Source organism: Bombus pascuorum, chromosome 12, assembly GCF_905332965.1.
Source record: "Bombus pascuorum chromosome 12, iyBomPasc1.1, whole genome shotgun sequence".
NCBI lineage: Eukaryota > Metazoa > Arthropoda > Insecta > Hymenoptera > Apidae > Bombus > Bombus pascuorum.
In genome coordinates this window covers 1,656,027-1,672,661 of record NC_083499.1, presented here as the reverse complement: position 1 = coordinate 1,672,661, position 16,635 = coordinate 1,656,027, and the positions used below count along the sequence as shown (strand labels likewise).

General features: G+C 43.4%; 1 protein-coding gene across 6 annotated transcripts in view; it reads right to left on the bottom strand.

Moving 5' to 3' along the window:
• Nucleotides 1-16,635, bottom strand: part of LOC132912407 (homeobox protein homothorax) — a 502,412-nt gene that overhangs the window by 465,633 nt on the left and 20,144 nt on the right. For all 6 annotated transcript variants that reach the window (XM_060969789.1, XM_060969791.1, XM_060969794.1 and 3 more), the window contains exons 3-4: nt 11,974-12,115; nt 3,766-3,816 (exon numbers count right to left, since the gene is read on the bottom strand). In XM_060969789.1, coding sequence (XP_060825772.1) covers nt 3,766-3,816; nt 11,974-12,115 — 193 coding nt within the window. The remainder of the gene's footprint in view (nt 1-3,765; nt 3,817-11,973; nt 12,116-16,635) is intronic.

Below are 16,635 nucleotides of genomic sequence, written 5' to 3'. Positions count from 1 at the left end.
ACAATTATTTCGTTTTGATATCGAGGATCTTCGGGAAGCAAGAGTTCACAAGAAAAAATGATAATCGAGCAAAATATGTATGAGGTTTCAATTTTTATTTTTCGTAAGGACTTAATGCCGTTAGGTTCTTTCGATCATTTTCGATCCACTGATATTTTTCTAATGAAACGTCTCTTTTTAGAAAAGCGTTTTGAGTTTGAACAAAATATGAAGGAATTCGCATTGGTGCGACAGATTTCTCATTTCAATTTCGTTAAACGTCTTTTTAAAACACCCTAAACTCTTTTCGTTTGTACAATTAATAATAAGATTGAAACAGAATCTTGCTTTCTTCGATTTACGAAATGAGTAAAAATATTTCTATATACTTCTCACAGATTAATAAATCCATTTTCTTTTTTTTTTTTTTTCAAAAATCTTCTCGAATTTCTTCACTGTGCAGACCAACGAGACTTTCGAAATAAAGAATAATCCGAAACGATCGATTCAACCACAAATCGCACTACACGACTGAACGATTCTGAAGCTCGGAAACACTCAGGAACAGCGCAACAATTTCCTTTGTGTTGCACCGAGCTGAGCCCAGCTGAAGCGAGGCTCCTTTTCTATGCTTTCCCGGGGCTTTCCTGGGGACCACCACAGCTGCGTCGAATTTTCTGCCATCTCGAGCCCTTTCGTGGCTGTTCCCTCGACCGTGTCACCACGTCGTTTCCAGGCGACCTTTCCAATCAACAGACACAGGTCGTCGTCTCTCGCGTGTGTAGATCCGGACCTCTGTAACGGAGTACTCGTGGCGAAGTACTTTCCGTTCGGCGAAATAATCGCAGCAAAAACCGAGCTCCTGTCGATCGACGGCCATCTCTCGCGAGACAGAGCAGAGAGAAGAGAGGACCCGTGTGTCGGCGAGAAAGGGGAGGGAAGAAAAAAGGGCCCCGAGAAAGGATGAAAAGAAGGGGAACGAGAGGAGGCGGGCAAAGGGCGCGGACAGCAAAAACCGCGGACGTTACGTGCCTGTTCTTTACGATAGAAGCTCATTGCTCGTAGATTGCGATTTGCCACGGGCTTAATGAAGCCACGCTACTGGCTTTTGCCGGCGAACGAGCTACGCCGATCCACGACTACGATTTTTCGATTCTCTTCGACCTTCCTGCACTCTTCCAATTTTTTATTGAATTCGATCCGCGGGTCTTTGTAATAGCTTTACTTTCGAAGAAATCAGAAAGGCAATGGTCATTTTGTTTGGGAAAATTCCACGACCAGAAAGATAGAGGAACGGTGTGCATGGTGATGAAAGGTATACGAGAGTTGAAAATGATTTGGGCGAAAATTTAGTGATTGATAATTAAACTGGTTTGTTATGATTGGGGTTTCTTACACGAAACGCTTTGAATTATTGCTTTTGTAACAACAGGTGTAATAATGGCGTAACTGGAGCAATAATGTCCGTGGAAAGGAACTTGAGCGCCCGAAAGGGAATAGAAAAGTGATCTCAAAGAATCGTGTTAACTATCGCTTCATTCTTTGATTAAAATCGGCTGGAAATTGCAAATTTGAAATTTTAATTTAATTTCAAACTACATATCTTCTTACTAACATTTCTTTAATAAATAATAAACTTCAGCAAACCATGTGTTCAATGAAAAGAAGACAGAATTGCATAAAACCTGAAAGGGACTTTATACGTTCGTTGAATGCAATGATATCTACTCGAGCTACCAAATATGGAGGTATAGAACATTTGAAAGCACGTAGTAACAGTTAATTCCAACGCGTCACTGCGAAATCATCGAAGCGTCCAGTCTCATTTCCTTTTAAAATTTAGATGAAACGCGTATCTGGCCGTTTCGTGCTTACATTTATTTAATATCACGGATGCATAATTCGACGTGGCTCTTTCGATGATGCGAAACTACAGAGGCACACAACACCATCGGTAACTATTGTAAAATATATCTTGCTCGTTTTTTTCCTCTCGCGTGCTTTTCCCGTCCTTTTTCACGCGGTTCTCCCTTTTCCCTCCTATTTTTTATTTTTGTTCCATTCTGTTTCGATTTTTTTTCGTATTTCTTCTCTTTTTTTTTTTTTTTTTTTTTTTTTGTTTGATTTCGTTCGTTTTCTGTTTCAGCAGATCGAGACCGAGCGACAGTTGTGACAACAGCGGCGCGAGATGCGAGTCGGTACACCTTGCGTGGATGTTTGCGCGCGGACCGATGCCGTCCTGACAGCTCAGATAACGGGCGTGACATTTTGAAAAATTGAGGCCAACGATGCGAACAACGTCAACGAAATGCATCCTCGTCGTCCGTTTTCCTTCTCCCCCTTTTTTTCCACCGCTGCACCACCACGAGCGTTGGCTCCGCGAAAAAAGCAGGAAAAAATGCAACAAAACAGAACAACAAAAAAAGAGAGCCAACGTGAAACAACGTACACCGGTTCACCATTAACACGCTCGATATATCCAATTTTGAATTACGAGCGAATATTCGAAAACGCGCGACACCTTTTTCCGAGCAGACGACGCGCCTCTATAAGGCCTTCACTTCGTTGAATGAACTTTATGATGAAATATCGTAGTGGCGGTTCGGTGTCGCTCTTTCAAGGATGGTTAGAAATCAGGTCTGGAAACGAATATAGCCATAAATGTCTAATACGCTGCTTTTCTTTGCACTTCAACATTTTTACGTCCTCGACAATGCATTTTATATGGTTTTATCGAAGCATACGAGCGAAGTAATCGACATATCTATGTTTGTTTTCGTATGCAGCGTCAAAAGACATAAGCATTTTGGAAACATCGAACGTAAGCGCGTGTGTAAATTTTATTATCGGACAACATTCTGTTGTATTAATAAGAATTCATATGCAGCCGTATATACGCGAAAATCGAAAGAAAAGAAAACTAAGTGACCAGAAGAGGGACAGCGCTGTCTGGAAGAAGGAATCCATAATGGCAGGTCGACGTTGAGCTGGTCCGAGCATCGATGGGCCTCATACACGTCCTCGACCAGCAAGGAATACATCCGAGATATTTAAAAAGGCCACTATCCGTTATCTCGATCGGAGAACGCGAAGGGTCGTTTGAAATATTTCTTCCTCCGGTGTTTCGAAGGTCTGCCATTCGAATGGCTGCCGGCCAGCGCACGAGAAAACAAAGGCGCACCAGCAACGTGTCCTCGTGTCTCGTTTCTTTTTTAATTATCACCCTTCCCTGACTTCACACGCGTTTTGCTTTACGAGCTGTTCATACTGAATTTTCCATAAGTCTCGTAAGTTATGAACTTTGTAGGCAGTAATAACAATAACTCTATACGGTCAGGATGTTTCTTTCTACAGCGATGTAAAAAGACTAACTTTCAAATTTCTGACGAAGCAACTCCCTTTTTTCAATTATCAGATATCCAAGTCCAACCTAGTTACAAGCTGAGTTTACGGAAACTTCGTAGCAACGTCCGGTTTGATTTTTCCAGCAGTTTGTTTTCCCCTCCCTTAATTTCCATCGACAATTAAATGTTTCCCGTATATAAGGCAGCGATCTTTTCCATCGTCATTCTTCAAAAGGAACGCGCCGGGTGGCCAGTAGCGATCGTCAGATAAAACAGAACGATCAGCCTTTGAATGAGTCGAGCGTACGGAACGGAACGAAATAAAGAAACACCAACGATAAAGAAAGAAAACGTTTATCGGTAAGGAAATTGTCATTCGTGGCTAATAGAAAAATCTGTATAACTGTGAATGATAAAATATATATAACACGAATGTACTCACCAGCGAATCGACCTCCGGATCCGCGATGTAATAGGGTTTTTCTTGTCTGATCTGTAACACACAAGCACACACATAAGAATCTTTAACAATTAGGTTCGGTGGTAATTGCTGTATTAAAACTATAGAGACGATCATATCTCGCCCAGTTGTATATGCGTACACGGGCGTTCCTTTATCTTGTACGTCCTGGTTCTCCTTCTCTTAGATCGATCCTCCGTTCCATATCTCTTTTTTACCATTATTTTATTCTATTCCCGTGCACCTCGTGGCTAGCCATGGGATTCGCTGTTCCAGCCTAGTGTCTCTCTCTAAGTGATTTCCTCCGCATGCTTTCTCTTAATTGGACCCCTACAGTTCAATTCGTACGTATAGAAACGGAAACGCGTCGGTGAACGCGATGGAATTCTCTGAAGCGCGCGAGAGAACAGTTCCGACCATCGGGGATGCGTAAAAGAGGGGAAACGGTGAAAAACGAGAGAGGAACGAGACGAGGAGATTCTCAAGCATTTTCATGGCGCCGCATAGTGCCGATCAGAATGGAAACAGAATGCACGGGGGAGAGAGCTCGATGCCAGAGACCGCTCGATGCTCGGGGCCCGCTCTTAATTGGACCCACGGTGTTCTTACTGAAAGGAAGCGAGCCGAGATCCAAGGGAAAAAAGAAGGAACAAGACGAACGACAAATCTTGATGGAAGTACCGGTTAATCTCGTGGAATCCACCGACGGACCGCGGCAGATTATGCTCTCTCGACACCGAACCGCGCCATCTGATTAGATCGCTCGTCCCCGACTCTCGGATGAATATCGTTAACATTCTTCCCGCGCCGCCACGGTCCTCGATATTGTTTCTCTGATCGGTATATCGAAAGAGGATACCCAATGAAGTTTCGTAATCAGTTCCCGCGGTTTTCTATGGGAGAAAGGAATTAAGAGGGTCGAAAATTGCTCCATGACGTGGAAGAACATTAACTTTTCTTAATTTTCTCTGATATAGGTTCCACGTATAACCTTCATCCATTTCTTGTTTTAATTTAACGTTGCTTCCTTACTGACACGTGATGCGGACCAACTTATTGTTCGAATGTGTAAATTTGATAAAAAAATTTGATTGGATTTTCGTCATATCGACTTTTTCTCGTCGCCAATTTGACATCGAAGGACGAATCAATTTGGAACTATACATGATGGATGAAGAAAACGGCTATTAAAAATGCTTTAAGAATTTTAGTAATCTCATTAAAGCGTAATGAACAGACTATAGTTTTCTAAAGCGCCACACGTAATTCTTAAATTCCCCATCGAAATTTATCTCTCTGTTTCCTATTGCATAACAATTTATAAAATCGTTTCTTCAGCGAATAAAAAATTTCCCCCGAATAATTCAGACATACAGAGTCCAGCGACCAAAAGGGGGAATCCAGGTGAAAAAAAAAAAAAAACGGGTCGAACGTTAAAATCGAATTACCGGTCGACGACGGAGCTCGACGTACGGAACGCAATCGCGAGAATTCTGGGAACGGGTTCGAGAAGCGTATTCATGAGTCTGAATTCTGAATGGGAGTTCCTCTCGCATTGGGTGTATGGATAATGAAGGCGTCTCGTACGCTTCACAAAAATACTGTCAACTGTTCGTAGTGGGGAAACTAGTTCTTGCAGGGTCCTGTCACTGTAGTTTTTCGGCGATCCCCAAGCGGCAAACTAAACGCCCGTTCAGGTAGCCACGACGATTACAAATTGTAAGCAGTTTCGTCTCCTGCCTCTCTTTCTCTCTCCCATCCTTTTGAATTTCGTTCCTTATCATCAGCTATTCGACCACTGGTCACGAATAAACGTATAATTTATCGTGCTACCGTAGAATTTTACGTGGAACATGTAAGAAATAGAGATAGTATTGAGGTTAATCGTTTCGGTATAAAGATAAAGTAAAATCTACATGAAAGTTTGCGCCTTCTATCGTGAATGATTGAGACGACTGTATCACGGCGATTAGAGGTAGAGGGGCTGCGAGTGACAGCTAATTGAGCCCATGCATACATATGTATAAAGCAATACGAAAGCTATTAATGTGACGTTGTTTGCCGTTAAATATCCGAGATCGTCCATATTTATCGCACGCCAACTCGTGAATGAGACGAAGACACATCCGACTTCGACGAAGGCGCTGTTGAGGTAAACTTTCTCTAACCACGTGAAAATTTCGACGGCGAGGCAAAGTGTTACCGTTAAAAATATGAACAAAGTATATCTGAACACCTTCGTTTTTCTTTTCTTCGTTGTAGGCAAGAGGGAAAAAACGGACAGCCTGCTGGAGAAAAATAATAAATATGGAATACGTCAGAGAGAAATTCCGCGGGGTCTATACAACATCTCCATCGACCACGAGATAAAAATATGTATTGAGCGATAATATTTAGAAAATGTTCTCGCTCCGGTACGTCTATTTAGGACTAGCTGGTATGCACGTAGCCATTCGTGGTGTACGACGATCCCGTCGAGAGATATACGAAGCAGCTGCTCATCCGTCTGGCTGTTACTTCTGTTTCCTTGGCCATCGCTTTAAAGCCACCAAAAACGTACCTTCCTTCTATCCGAAGCTTCCATCTTTGACCATGAGACACGAATAACAGAAATTTTGGAACGATTTGTCAAGTCATTTGTAAGAATGTCGGTACTTTACTGAAATCGACGAGAGATTAAAATAAAAGGTCTGTTTCTGAAGATAGCCTTTGGGCCCCGAAACCAGTAGTCTTTAACTGTCTTCGCATAATAAAGCAAATTGCACTCTACGTAAACTTTACGAGACCTTTGCACCTCGCCTGAAACGTCCGGTGGAAATAGCAAGCATACCATGTTCCAAAGTGGCTAGGCAAAAGGCACGCTGCTGCAATAAAACAATAGACAAAAACCTGTCGAACCTGACTGGACGAGAAGGTATATATATATATACATATACAAAGGGACGAATATATATATATGTATTCTTTAAACTTTAATGCTTGTTAACTTTCCCCGGAGGGGATTAATTCTGATGGTCGCCCTTCTTAGTTTTACTTGCCGATCGTAAAGAAATTTAAAATAACTGTACAACTTATTATTTGCACGAGTGCCAATTCGAAAAGAAATTGGAATTACCCTGACGAACATGACACAGGAAACTGTAAAAGGAAACTATTTTGTCATGGACGCTATAATTGCAACTATAGAAGATAAAATGCTGTTCTAAATTTATTAAAGTGTTCTATAGAATTATCTACTATTTAAATTGATCGTTGTAAAATTCCATTTACCTTGGTCGAAGTAGTTATAAAATTATGTGTGTATTTAAAATAGACCATAGGATAATCGATTGGTCTTCGAACGAAAAGATAACAATTGAGCGATTAGTAAAGATAACAGAGGGGAGCCAGGTGAGTGTAAAACATATGTAGTAATATGTAACAGCCTTAAACACCGTTTGTGGTTGAATAACGAAGAAAATAATTCTTCGACGATAAAATGGAAGAATAATACGAAAACCAATGAGAAGTATTGCACTAAGCAATGAGCTTGAAAAATCTTAGCTTTCGCGGGTGAGGTGCGTTTGGTTAATTACCTTCGAATCGATCAGCACGCCGCGCCGTTCACAAAGCATCGATAAGCCAGAAACGGAACCTGCGATCGTTCAACGCTCTGGAATTCTGTGTAATCGCGTTTAATTGCATCGTTTTATAAGCGGCCAATAAAGCGAGCAATAAAGTGCGAGTCTATTAAATTTTTCCATTCCACAAAATGAGAGAGAGACAGAAGGATTCGTAAAATTGTACGATTACTGTAGAACAAACGAACCGACCTTCGCATGGAAAGACCGGTAGCGTAGATAACTCGATGATGCATCATCGATCTTTGGAAGCGACGATCACGCCTCTGGCTGCGCGACAAAAGAGATGTCGCGGATGCCGTTATCGCGATTATGATAATCCGGCTTTGCGCTTGTTTACACTACCCCTCCTGCTCGGGGCAGGAGGAATGAAGCGTCCTCGAATGCTACACGTCATCGATGCGGTTATTGAGGCGCCGATCGTTAAAAATTATACGCGTAAACAATTCGTTAATTCGTTCCTAGTTGACTTAAGTCTCATAAACCCTTCGAAAATCCTTTAACCATACAGATTGTATGATTCTATATAAATGCCTATAAATGCTTCCACCAAAAGAAAAGAAGAGAGGCAAATATATAAATTCCTGGGAAATGGTGTCTGCACCTTCGGGTAGGGAAAGCAGGTAGCGCGCTAGGCGGACGTGCCTGTTTTGTGGTCGCATTAGTCAAGCTGCCTAATTGCGGGGGCTAACGTTTTACAAGGGTTTAATGACCCCGGAGGTGAAATCTAATTGCAACAATAAATCACAACGGATCCTTATGCGGCACTTTTCCGTACGTCACCTTTCTATACCGTTACTGTCTTTACGAATTGAGTCAATGCAGTGACGTTGTACTGACGTTGCAGGTCAATCACAGTTCGAGTGTCTGAAAGAGTAATGACGTATGAGTTCCAGGTAGTGCGAATACCTGGTGACGTGGCTTAAACTTTAAGTCGTTGATGCAGGCCGTGCGAATAAATCCCCTTTTCAGTGCTAAAGCGAAGAATTTCGTCGAACGAGTTTTTCGGTCGCGCAATAAAAGAGCGTCGATGCTACCTTGGACGCGCGATTAATTTGGGCGCGGCGAAGCGCAACACGTCGCAACGGGACGCCGACGAAAGCGAAATTTTCACAGCGGAGCGCCCACGGTGGGCACGAAAACTGGGACAGCCGATCCATCTGGTAAAAAAGGGCACAACAATGCGCGTAACGTGGCGCAGCAGGACGCTCCTGCGGTGCGCGCTGCTACGTCGCAGGCAGCCACCAGCCTGAGCTGAACGCGGAGAGGCCAAAACCGAATAGCTCGGAGGCAACGCGAGCGCAAAAAGGGAGCGCGCGGACCACGGGGAACTGGGTTGCGTGTGGAATGTATCGGGGCCCCATAGGGCACGCACGATGCGTGGACCGCACGGGATAATGCCAGGCCCCATTGAATAGATCAATTTACAATGGCAGAAAATGAGCAGCGCTCTCTCCACCGGCTGCGGAGCACCCCTTCTCTCTGCCCCCTCCAACGTGCTGTGCTCTCGCCACGGTTCGTCGCTTCTCACGACTTGGCGGCGGCGGTGGTCGTGCCGTGACTGAGACTGCGCATGCGCCGACCGCCGCCGCCGAGCTACGACGCATGCGCCCGCTCCTGTGCCGCGCACGCAACGAAAACGAAACGCGGACGAATAATCCCGTGTACGCGAGGCGCGCGCGGCCCTTTTGTCGCGCGCACCGGCCCTACTATATCTCCCTCCGTCCAAGTATCGACGGAGTGTAAAAGGGCTCGAACGACACGCCTCGAAAACCACCGCAAGAGGATTGTCACCTGCTTATCTTTTCACGTGTACCGCCGGTGTGCGTGTACATAACCTCACTTCCCTGACCCCTCTACCTCTCACATTATAAAACGACCTGCCTAGACATCGGCGACGACAGATCGATGGAAAGTAAAGAACGAATGGGCGAGGCGGCACGGATTTCGCTATAATCGCCGGTGTAATCTTCGCGTTGACGACCACGGACTAGCAAAATGAATTTAACTCTCAGTATCGTTCTTACGAGCAACCAAGAAGAAACGAGAAAATGAATGTACAAAAAATTTCATAACGACCGTGTTGACTCGATATCAAAATTCATTATCTGTACTGGGAAGAAATGGGGGAACACGATCGCGACAACAGGGTGACCGGTTGTCCCCCTCGACAATTTGTTTATCCGCTCTGTGGGGACCGCGGCGTAATCTCTGAATTAGCGGGACACGTCCCACGGGCGAGGGCATACACTGTGACACCACTTCCTCGTTTCAAAAGTTTTTCGCGCAATCTTCTTCATCTTCTCGAGAAGATAGTGACAGAGGCGCGCGAGGTATAACGACTTCTCTTCACGACGTTGCTCGCTTCCAACAGACAGAAAGGGAAATTAATTGCGTCGATAGCACGGTTGAAATACGAGGTCCCTGCGTGAAAGAGCGTCAACGAGAAAAAGAGATACGTTTGCACGGCGTGGATCGCCGCGGATAGGAAGGGATACGAGCAAAAGGCGGCGCGCAATTTACTACACGCGGCACAACGACGGTTCGCAATACGCGACCGCGCTGAGAGAAGCGCGACGGAGCCTTCGGCTATCCTTCTTTCAATATTTTTTTCCTTTTCTGTGCTTCGCTCCCTCTTCGTCCCTCGTCCAACCGCGTAATACTATGCACCTTATTAAGATGCAAATGTCATGTCAATTTCGCAATTCTAACGGACTTCTTCGAGAATAGTACGCGCTGTTGTCTCGCTCGGTATAATGTCGACATGCCGCGGATAAATAATAGAACGGGCGAACGATTTAACGAGAATACTAGGCGATCGAGGATAAAGAAGAATCGCAGGCATTCATAAACTCGGTCTTCAAAAAAAAAAGGCGCATAGTTTGTTTTCAAATCACATACACGACGCCGAAACAATGACGCAGCATGGAATTAACGCAAAGAACCAAGCTCGCTCCTTATCCTACCTTGCGGCCAGGTTTAACTCTTATCGTTATCTGTGCGTATCCGTGGCTCGAGTCCGTTGCTACCGTATTACCGACGCTCTATATTTGAACGTTACGACCTATCAGCTGATTTTTCCATCTGTGACGCGCTCAATGAAATCGCACGTAACCCTTCGTACCCTCTCGAACGTTTAAAGCCATCGAGAACCGCGCTCGCACGGCGTTCGTCTGGAATAATTAGCCAGCCGTGCCAGGCAAGAGAAACCAAGGAGCGTTTCGTCGAAGGCAGAAGTGCAATTTTATGCAAAGATAATCCACGAACAACATGGCTATCCAGCTCTACGATATACATAGGCGTCGATATCCCTCAATCTAAATGTGCTGCATTCATTTGCATCGACTAGACGCGCAAAGAACCACCAAGGCAACATTTTTATCGTTCGTACTGTCGGCTCGACTTAATCGCCTTCGCTTTGTTTTGCACCAGCGAACTATCCATGACTATTCCGTGTTTTTGCGAAACCGTTCTATCATTACCTATGAGGAACACCATCTTTTCCGTTTCTTTGCTACGAATCTTCGTTTTTCTAAATACAAAAAATAGATAACTTATTCGGGACGACAAATCCATCGACATCCCAGAACGTATACCATCCAGATACAATTACGGATGTATACGGTTGAACGTGCTTGAAGACCAATCTACGAACACCTTTCTCGTCAGCCTGGGCTATGGAATGTAAATGGTGAAACGGTGTGTTTTTAAAAGGCCGAAATGATTTCGCGTATAGGTTCTCCGGTTACCTAGGCGTGTGTCCTTGACAGGACTCGCCTCAGGTGAGTTACCAGAGTGAGAAACGTCGACGAAGACAGAAATACCCAAGGGAGAAAAACTTGAAACGAAGAGTGAGAAAGCAGGAGGAAAGGAGCATGCCGCGCTAACAACAACGTGAATACGAGTCTTCTTCCGGTTGGTTGGCCGCGGCAAACCTCGAAGAACGCGGCCCTAAACGATCTTTCGCTCGATGCTCGTCGTCGACTGGCTGGCCGGAATTCCTAAAAATAAGTCCCAACGATGAGAGCCAGCGCTCTTTCGGACCCTAAACATCCCACGGGTTACATCCATGGCCGCGCAACGCTATTTCGTTGTCGGAGAGGAAAGGACGTGTCGAGAGAGTCGTGACTCATTTAGAGCGGCTTCAAATCTTTCTCCCTTTCTTTTTCTTCCTCTTTTCGGAGACCTAGGAGAGGTTACATTTGAACATTCTCTCACGAAGCATCTGAGCGACGACGATGTTGTTGGATAGGATTGGGGAAACCAGGGGAATGGACCGCTGTTTCTAGTTTTCGAATTACGAGGGGCGAGAGTATTTTGGAGTCCCGCGTTAGTTCTACCTAGGTTCGTTTGTGAAATTCCTCTATACTGACCTTAATTCTTTTTGTTGTCCAAGTAAATTCTAGTATACTTGAGAAGTTTTAATTGATAAAAATAGATAAAAATTAATAAAATAGATAAAATAGAGATAGATGGAAGGATAGAATCTTTAAAATAGAAATATTCTTCCCCACGCTATCGTCGTTACGATCTCGATTGGATATTCAAAATATGAATTGGAAACACGTACCTGTTTAGAGAAGACAGCGATGTCCTCGTTGAAGCTTTCTGACGAGCATACGTCACCGCCCGCGACGCCAGGTTCACGCGGCGTACACGTCGCCAGCTCGCACTTCTCGAAAATCAACGCAAGAAGCGGGAACAAGGGGTGTCTGTAACAGAGCAAGAGAAAGCCATGGTGAGATAAATGCCTGCAACCTACCAATTCAACCAGAACTCAAGCAAATGTATTTCGTGAGAGGATTTCGAAGTATTAATTAACTCGATGACTGTCGACAAACTCGTTTCATTTCTCGAGCGACTTTTTTTTCTTTTGAATACTCCTGCTTGACTTTTCATTTGGTCGACTTTCTTTTGGTAAAAGGAAGGAACACGGAGATGGACATGTATTTAACGTCTAATAAATTTATCCGTAGAACGGAAAACGATATCTTTGATTAAAACGCGATTAAATACTATCGAAGATGCAGATAAGAGCCGCGAAAACAACGACGAAATGGTGAAAGCGGCGCTTATTGAATGCGTCACTAGATAAAAACAAAAAGTGTGTTGTCCTCGGTGGCAAAAATAGCCATAACTTCTATTATACAACAAATACAAGTATTTCGTTGTGTAATAAAATAATAGAGATTAGAGTGTTTTTTCTGTTTATCTAAATTATTTACTTGCGATATCAGCGTAATAAACTGTACGTAAGCGTAATACACTAGCGATTAACACTACGCGGGTATAACTATCGACGACTAAGGTGAAAAATTTGTAACAAAGGAGGTAAAAGTATATGAAAAAATACTTTAGTTACATGCTTTATAAAAACATCACAAATATGCACAAGGATTTTCAAATCTTAAAATTTATATACAGAGATTACAAATCGATCATAATATAAGTAACATAATAATAAAGAGAGACATTTTACCTGCCACAGATATATCATTTCTTCTTCTTTTTTTTCTTTTTTAATAAGTTGTATCATATTGAGTTGGTAACTAAGTGATTGCGTATTTTGTCATTAGCTGACAATATTTACATTTGCAGAAACTACAAGCGACTAAAATTGATCGCCCTGTATCGACATTTTTAATTCCATTACATAGAAGTTTCCGATTACAGAAGGACTCGATTCGCAGGCCAATCAACGTTCACCAAAAAATAACAATCGTTGGTTCGTGTTAAAGTCGTAAGGTGAATCCTTTCGCTGTCCGACGGCCAGCGTTCTTACGAGCGTTGTCCGATAAGTCCATCAACGTTTACACGTAGCTCGTGGCCGATTCACGTGGTTTTTCGCCAGGGGCGACGATATTTTTCTTGTCCCGGCGACGTTTTTCTAATTGAGTGATTGCTCCGCGAGCAAACGAATGTCGCACTCGTTGAAAGAAATCGAAGAAAAGAGAAAAGAGAATGGAAGAACGCGTCAATTAACGAAGGTGTTCGATCGACGTGTTGCCATAAAGTCTCGCCTTAGGTTTTCTATTTCGCTCCTTAATTATCCCGTTTCTTATATCGACGCGATCGTGAACATCCGCCGCAACTTGTACTTGCACTAAACGCTTTTATTTCGAACCAAGGGGCGAAAAGAATATTTCCATGGTGTTCTCAAGCGTGTTGCGTACCGAGCGCGGTTACACCGCGGCATTAGGAGGATCACCGGATAAGATAAGATTAGTCGATGCTGGTGCAACCACACGTTGCAACCGGGAAGGGACCGAGCTCTTGATTTAAAGTGCGCGCAACACGAGTGTATCTGTATAAAAAAAAAAAAAAAAAAAAGAAAAGGAAAAAATAGAAACAGATATACCCGTGACGATTTACAACCTTTCGGCTTATGATTTACAACGTATATGTAAATAGTTGATTGCAAGATTGAGCTTAAGGCAAGAAAGGCTTATTAGTATTTTTAAACGTAGTGCGTAATAAATGAACAAAGCGGAGGAAAAGGAAATGACCGCAGAGTTAGTCTAAGGATAATGCTACCTCGTTTGCTAAGTTATTGATGTGTTCGCTCGTAAATTATTTATTTTTTTATTATTTTCTCTTCTTCTTTAATTACTACAATTCTTTCTGATTTGAAAAGACGGCGAGTTTCCTCGCGTCGTGTATATGTCTTTCTTAATCAGGTATATAGCTATCAAAAACTATACAAGTATATAGGATATTATTTTCTAGACTATATGAATGGTTGTTGTTCAATATCCTACCAGCAAGTAGAATTTCACAGAAGGCACGATACGGGCCCGCATTTCTTCCGAAAACCCTGACAACGTGCAGCAGCCTTAATCGCTCAATTATCGTGCTCTAATCGTCAAACAATTCCCAGCGGGAAACGAACAATTTCTCGGTGGTGCGGTCACAGGCAGAGGATAGCGAAGAGAAAAGAAAAAAGAGGAAGAGAAAAGGGAAAAGCACGAAAACGACCTTCTTCTCTTTCTTACCACCTTTCTTACCAACGAAAGAGAGATGAACGAATTTTTACGCGTCCTCGGGAGGTCTCGAGACGAATCGTCGACGAAACGGCTACACGGTGGAACCAAGATACGTGGTAGCACTATGGGCAGAGGCATTGTGTACGCATGGTAGCGGGTCGCGTCTCGCGGCGTGGCAGACATAAAACGAATCGGAACGAATTTCGACAAATTGACGCGGAGCCGCCGCGAGCAACGACTCTGCGAGCCGAGTCGAGCTGAGCTGAACCGTCTAGCCGACAAAAAAAAACCAGCTTCCCTCGTGCCCTCTTTCGTTCTCTTTTCTTCCGTCCACCATGAAGCCCTCCGTGTATTTTCAAACCCCGGTCCCATCCTGTTTTTAATTCCAAACCAGAGAAAAAACAAAGAAAAACGGAAGGAGAGCAATCCCGCCATCACCCTACATTTTCTTTTCGTTTGTTGAGTCGTTCTGCGTTTTCTATCGTTCCATTTTCACCTATTAGCCTAATCGCAACGGGTACCAACAAAACGGCCGAACGAACGTTACATTAAATCGCGGGAGGAAAAGCAAAGTTAAAAGTTGGCTTGTCTCGGCTATGCTTAATTACTGCGTAACATGTATCAACGGACCATTACCGTCACTCGTGAAACAATGGAATTAAACTATGTGCGTGTTTATCGACGCCGAGGGAAAAGAGTGGCGTTCTTTTCGTCTCTAAGAGATTGTATCGATTTAATTAGTGCTGCGTGGTCGAAGAAGCTCACTCGGTTTTGCGATATTATGGATCGAACGATTATCGCGATATTCGCGATTTATGATATCGTACATGCATAAGTATATGCATAAATACGTGGCTGTCGAACTTCCTAGGAGCAGTCGTTTCCGTAATTGGAAGTTTGATCGTTGTACGGTCGCAGAAGGATGGGTATTATGAATTTTAATGAACCGTGAAGCGGGTCTACTTACAAGGTGCTAATTAAAAGCGTAATTCTTAATACAGGACCGTGCCTGCACTGTGCGTAATTGCTCAATAAACGTCTACTTTTAAATGCGTATTGGGAAAAAATATCGGGTTACCAGCTGTTATAAACTACAACCTAACAAATACCGAAGCAACGTAAAAAGGACCAACATAAACGATCACTTTCACCACATATATGGCCTGATCGTCACAGGTTCAATCTCGCCGCACCGATCAACCACAAATACCTAACAATAAAACCTACTCCTACTTTTATCCGATCGAACAACGAGCCGTTTAACGGACAACAACCTTGGAACATCCGCGAACAATTACGCTTATGCTGCAAAGCATAAAGATAACAAAGTAAAGGTACTAACCAGCGTAACATGAAAAAAAAATGAATTATAAAAGTAGCGTCCTCTTTTTTCTTGTACCGGGGGAAAATTAAAAGCGGTTTCAGCAGGTTCTAAAAAGGGGCGTGCGGTTTGTCTTTCGTGCAATCAGGAAAACCGCCGCTATGAATGGAGGTGCACGCTTCTTAAGCGGTCGCGGTGCAGCAAAGTGCAACGTCGATGACAAATGACGGGTCGGAACGAGGTGTCAGAATGACGGAACCGCAGAACGTAATGATATGATTGTCCGTTGAACGCAGAGGATGTTTGCGGTTTTGTGGTTTCCGCCCTCGATTCCTAGTCCCCGCCGAACCCCCTTTTGCCCTTGCCGACCCAGCCCTTTTTTATATGCGGCCATCGGCAATTTCACGCTGTGATTCGACCAGTTACGATACACACTGCTCGGTGGTGCAGTGATTCCGGGATTCGTCAACATCGTGCTTTTTACGCCCATGTTTTTCTGTGCAACGTCTGCAACAGTGGTTAAGGCAGCATGGTTATTATTAAGCGTGGCGAATCGCGGTATTAATTGGGCGTAAAAGGTGGATCGCGGAGATTTTCTGTGACAAATTACAAGTTTCTTCGTTTGATGTTACATTCATTTCGAATTATTTTCATATTGACATTGGATAGTTGAATGATAGTTTTATCTCGCTACGAAGAAATTAAACTTGGAAAAGAATTGTTATTTTGGCTATTCGGTATGTTCCAGTGTACAAAACTGGACAATAGAATCGCGGATTGAAGATACGTACAAATATTGTCCGAGTACAGAATAAATTTTTTTGGAGGAAGATACATGTAAACGTATTAATTTGTTCAGAAAGGGATGAGAATTCTATCATTCCGATATTCCAAACACTAGCTGGCCTTAAAATTTTAAACGCGTGAA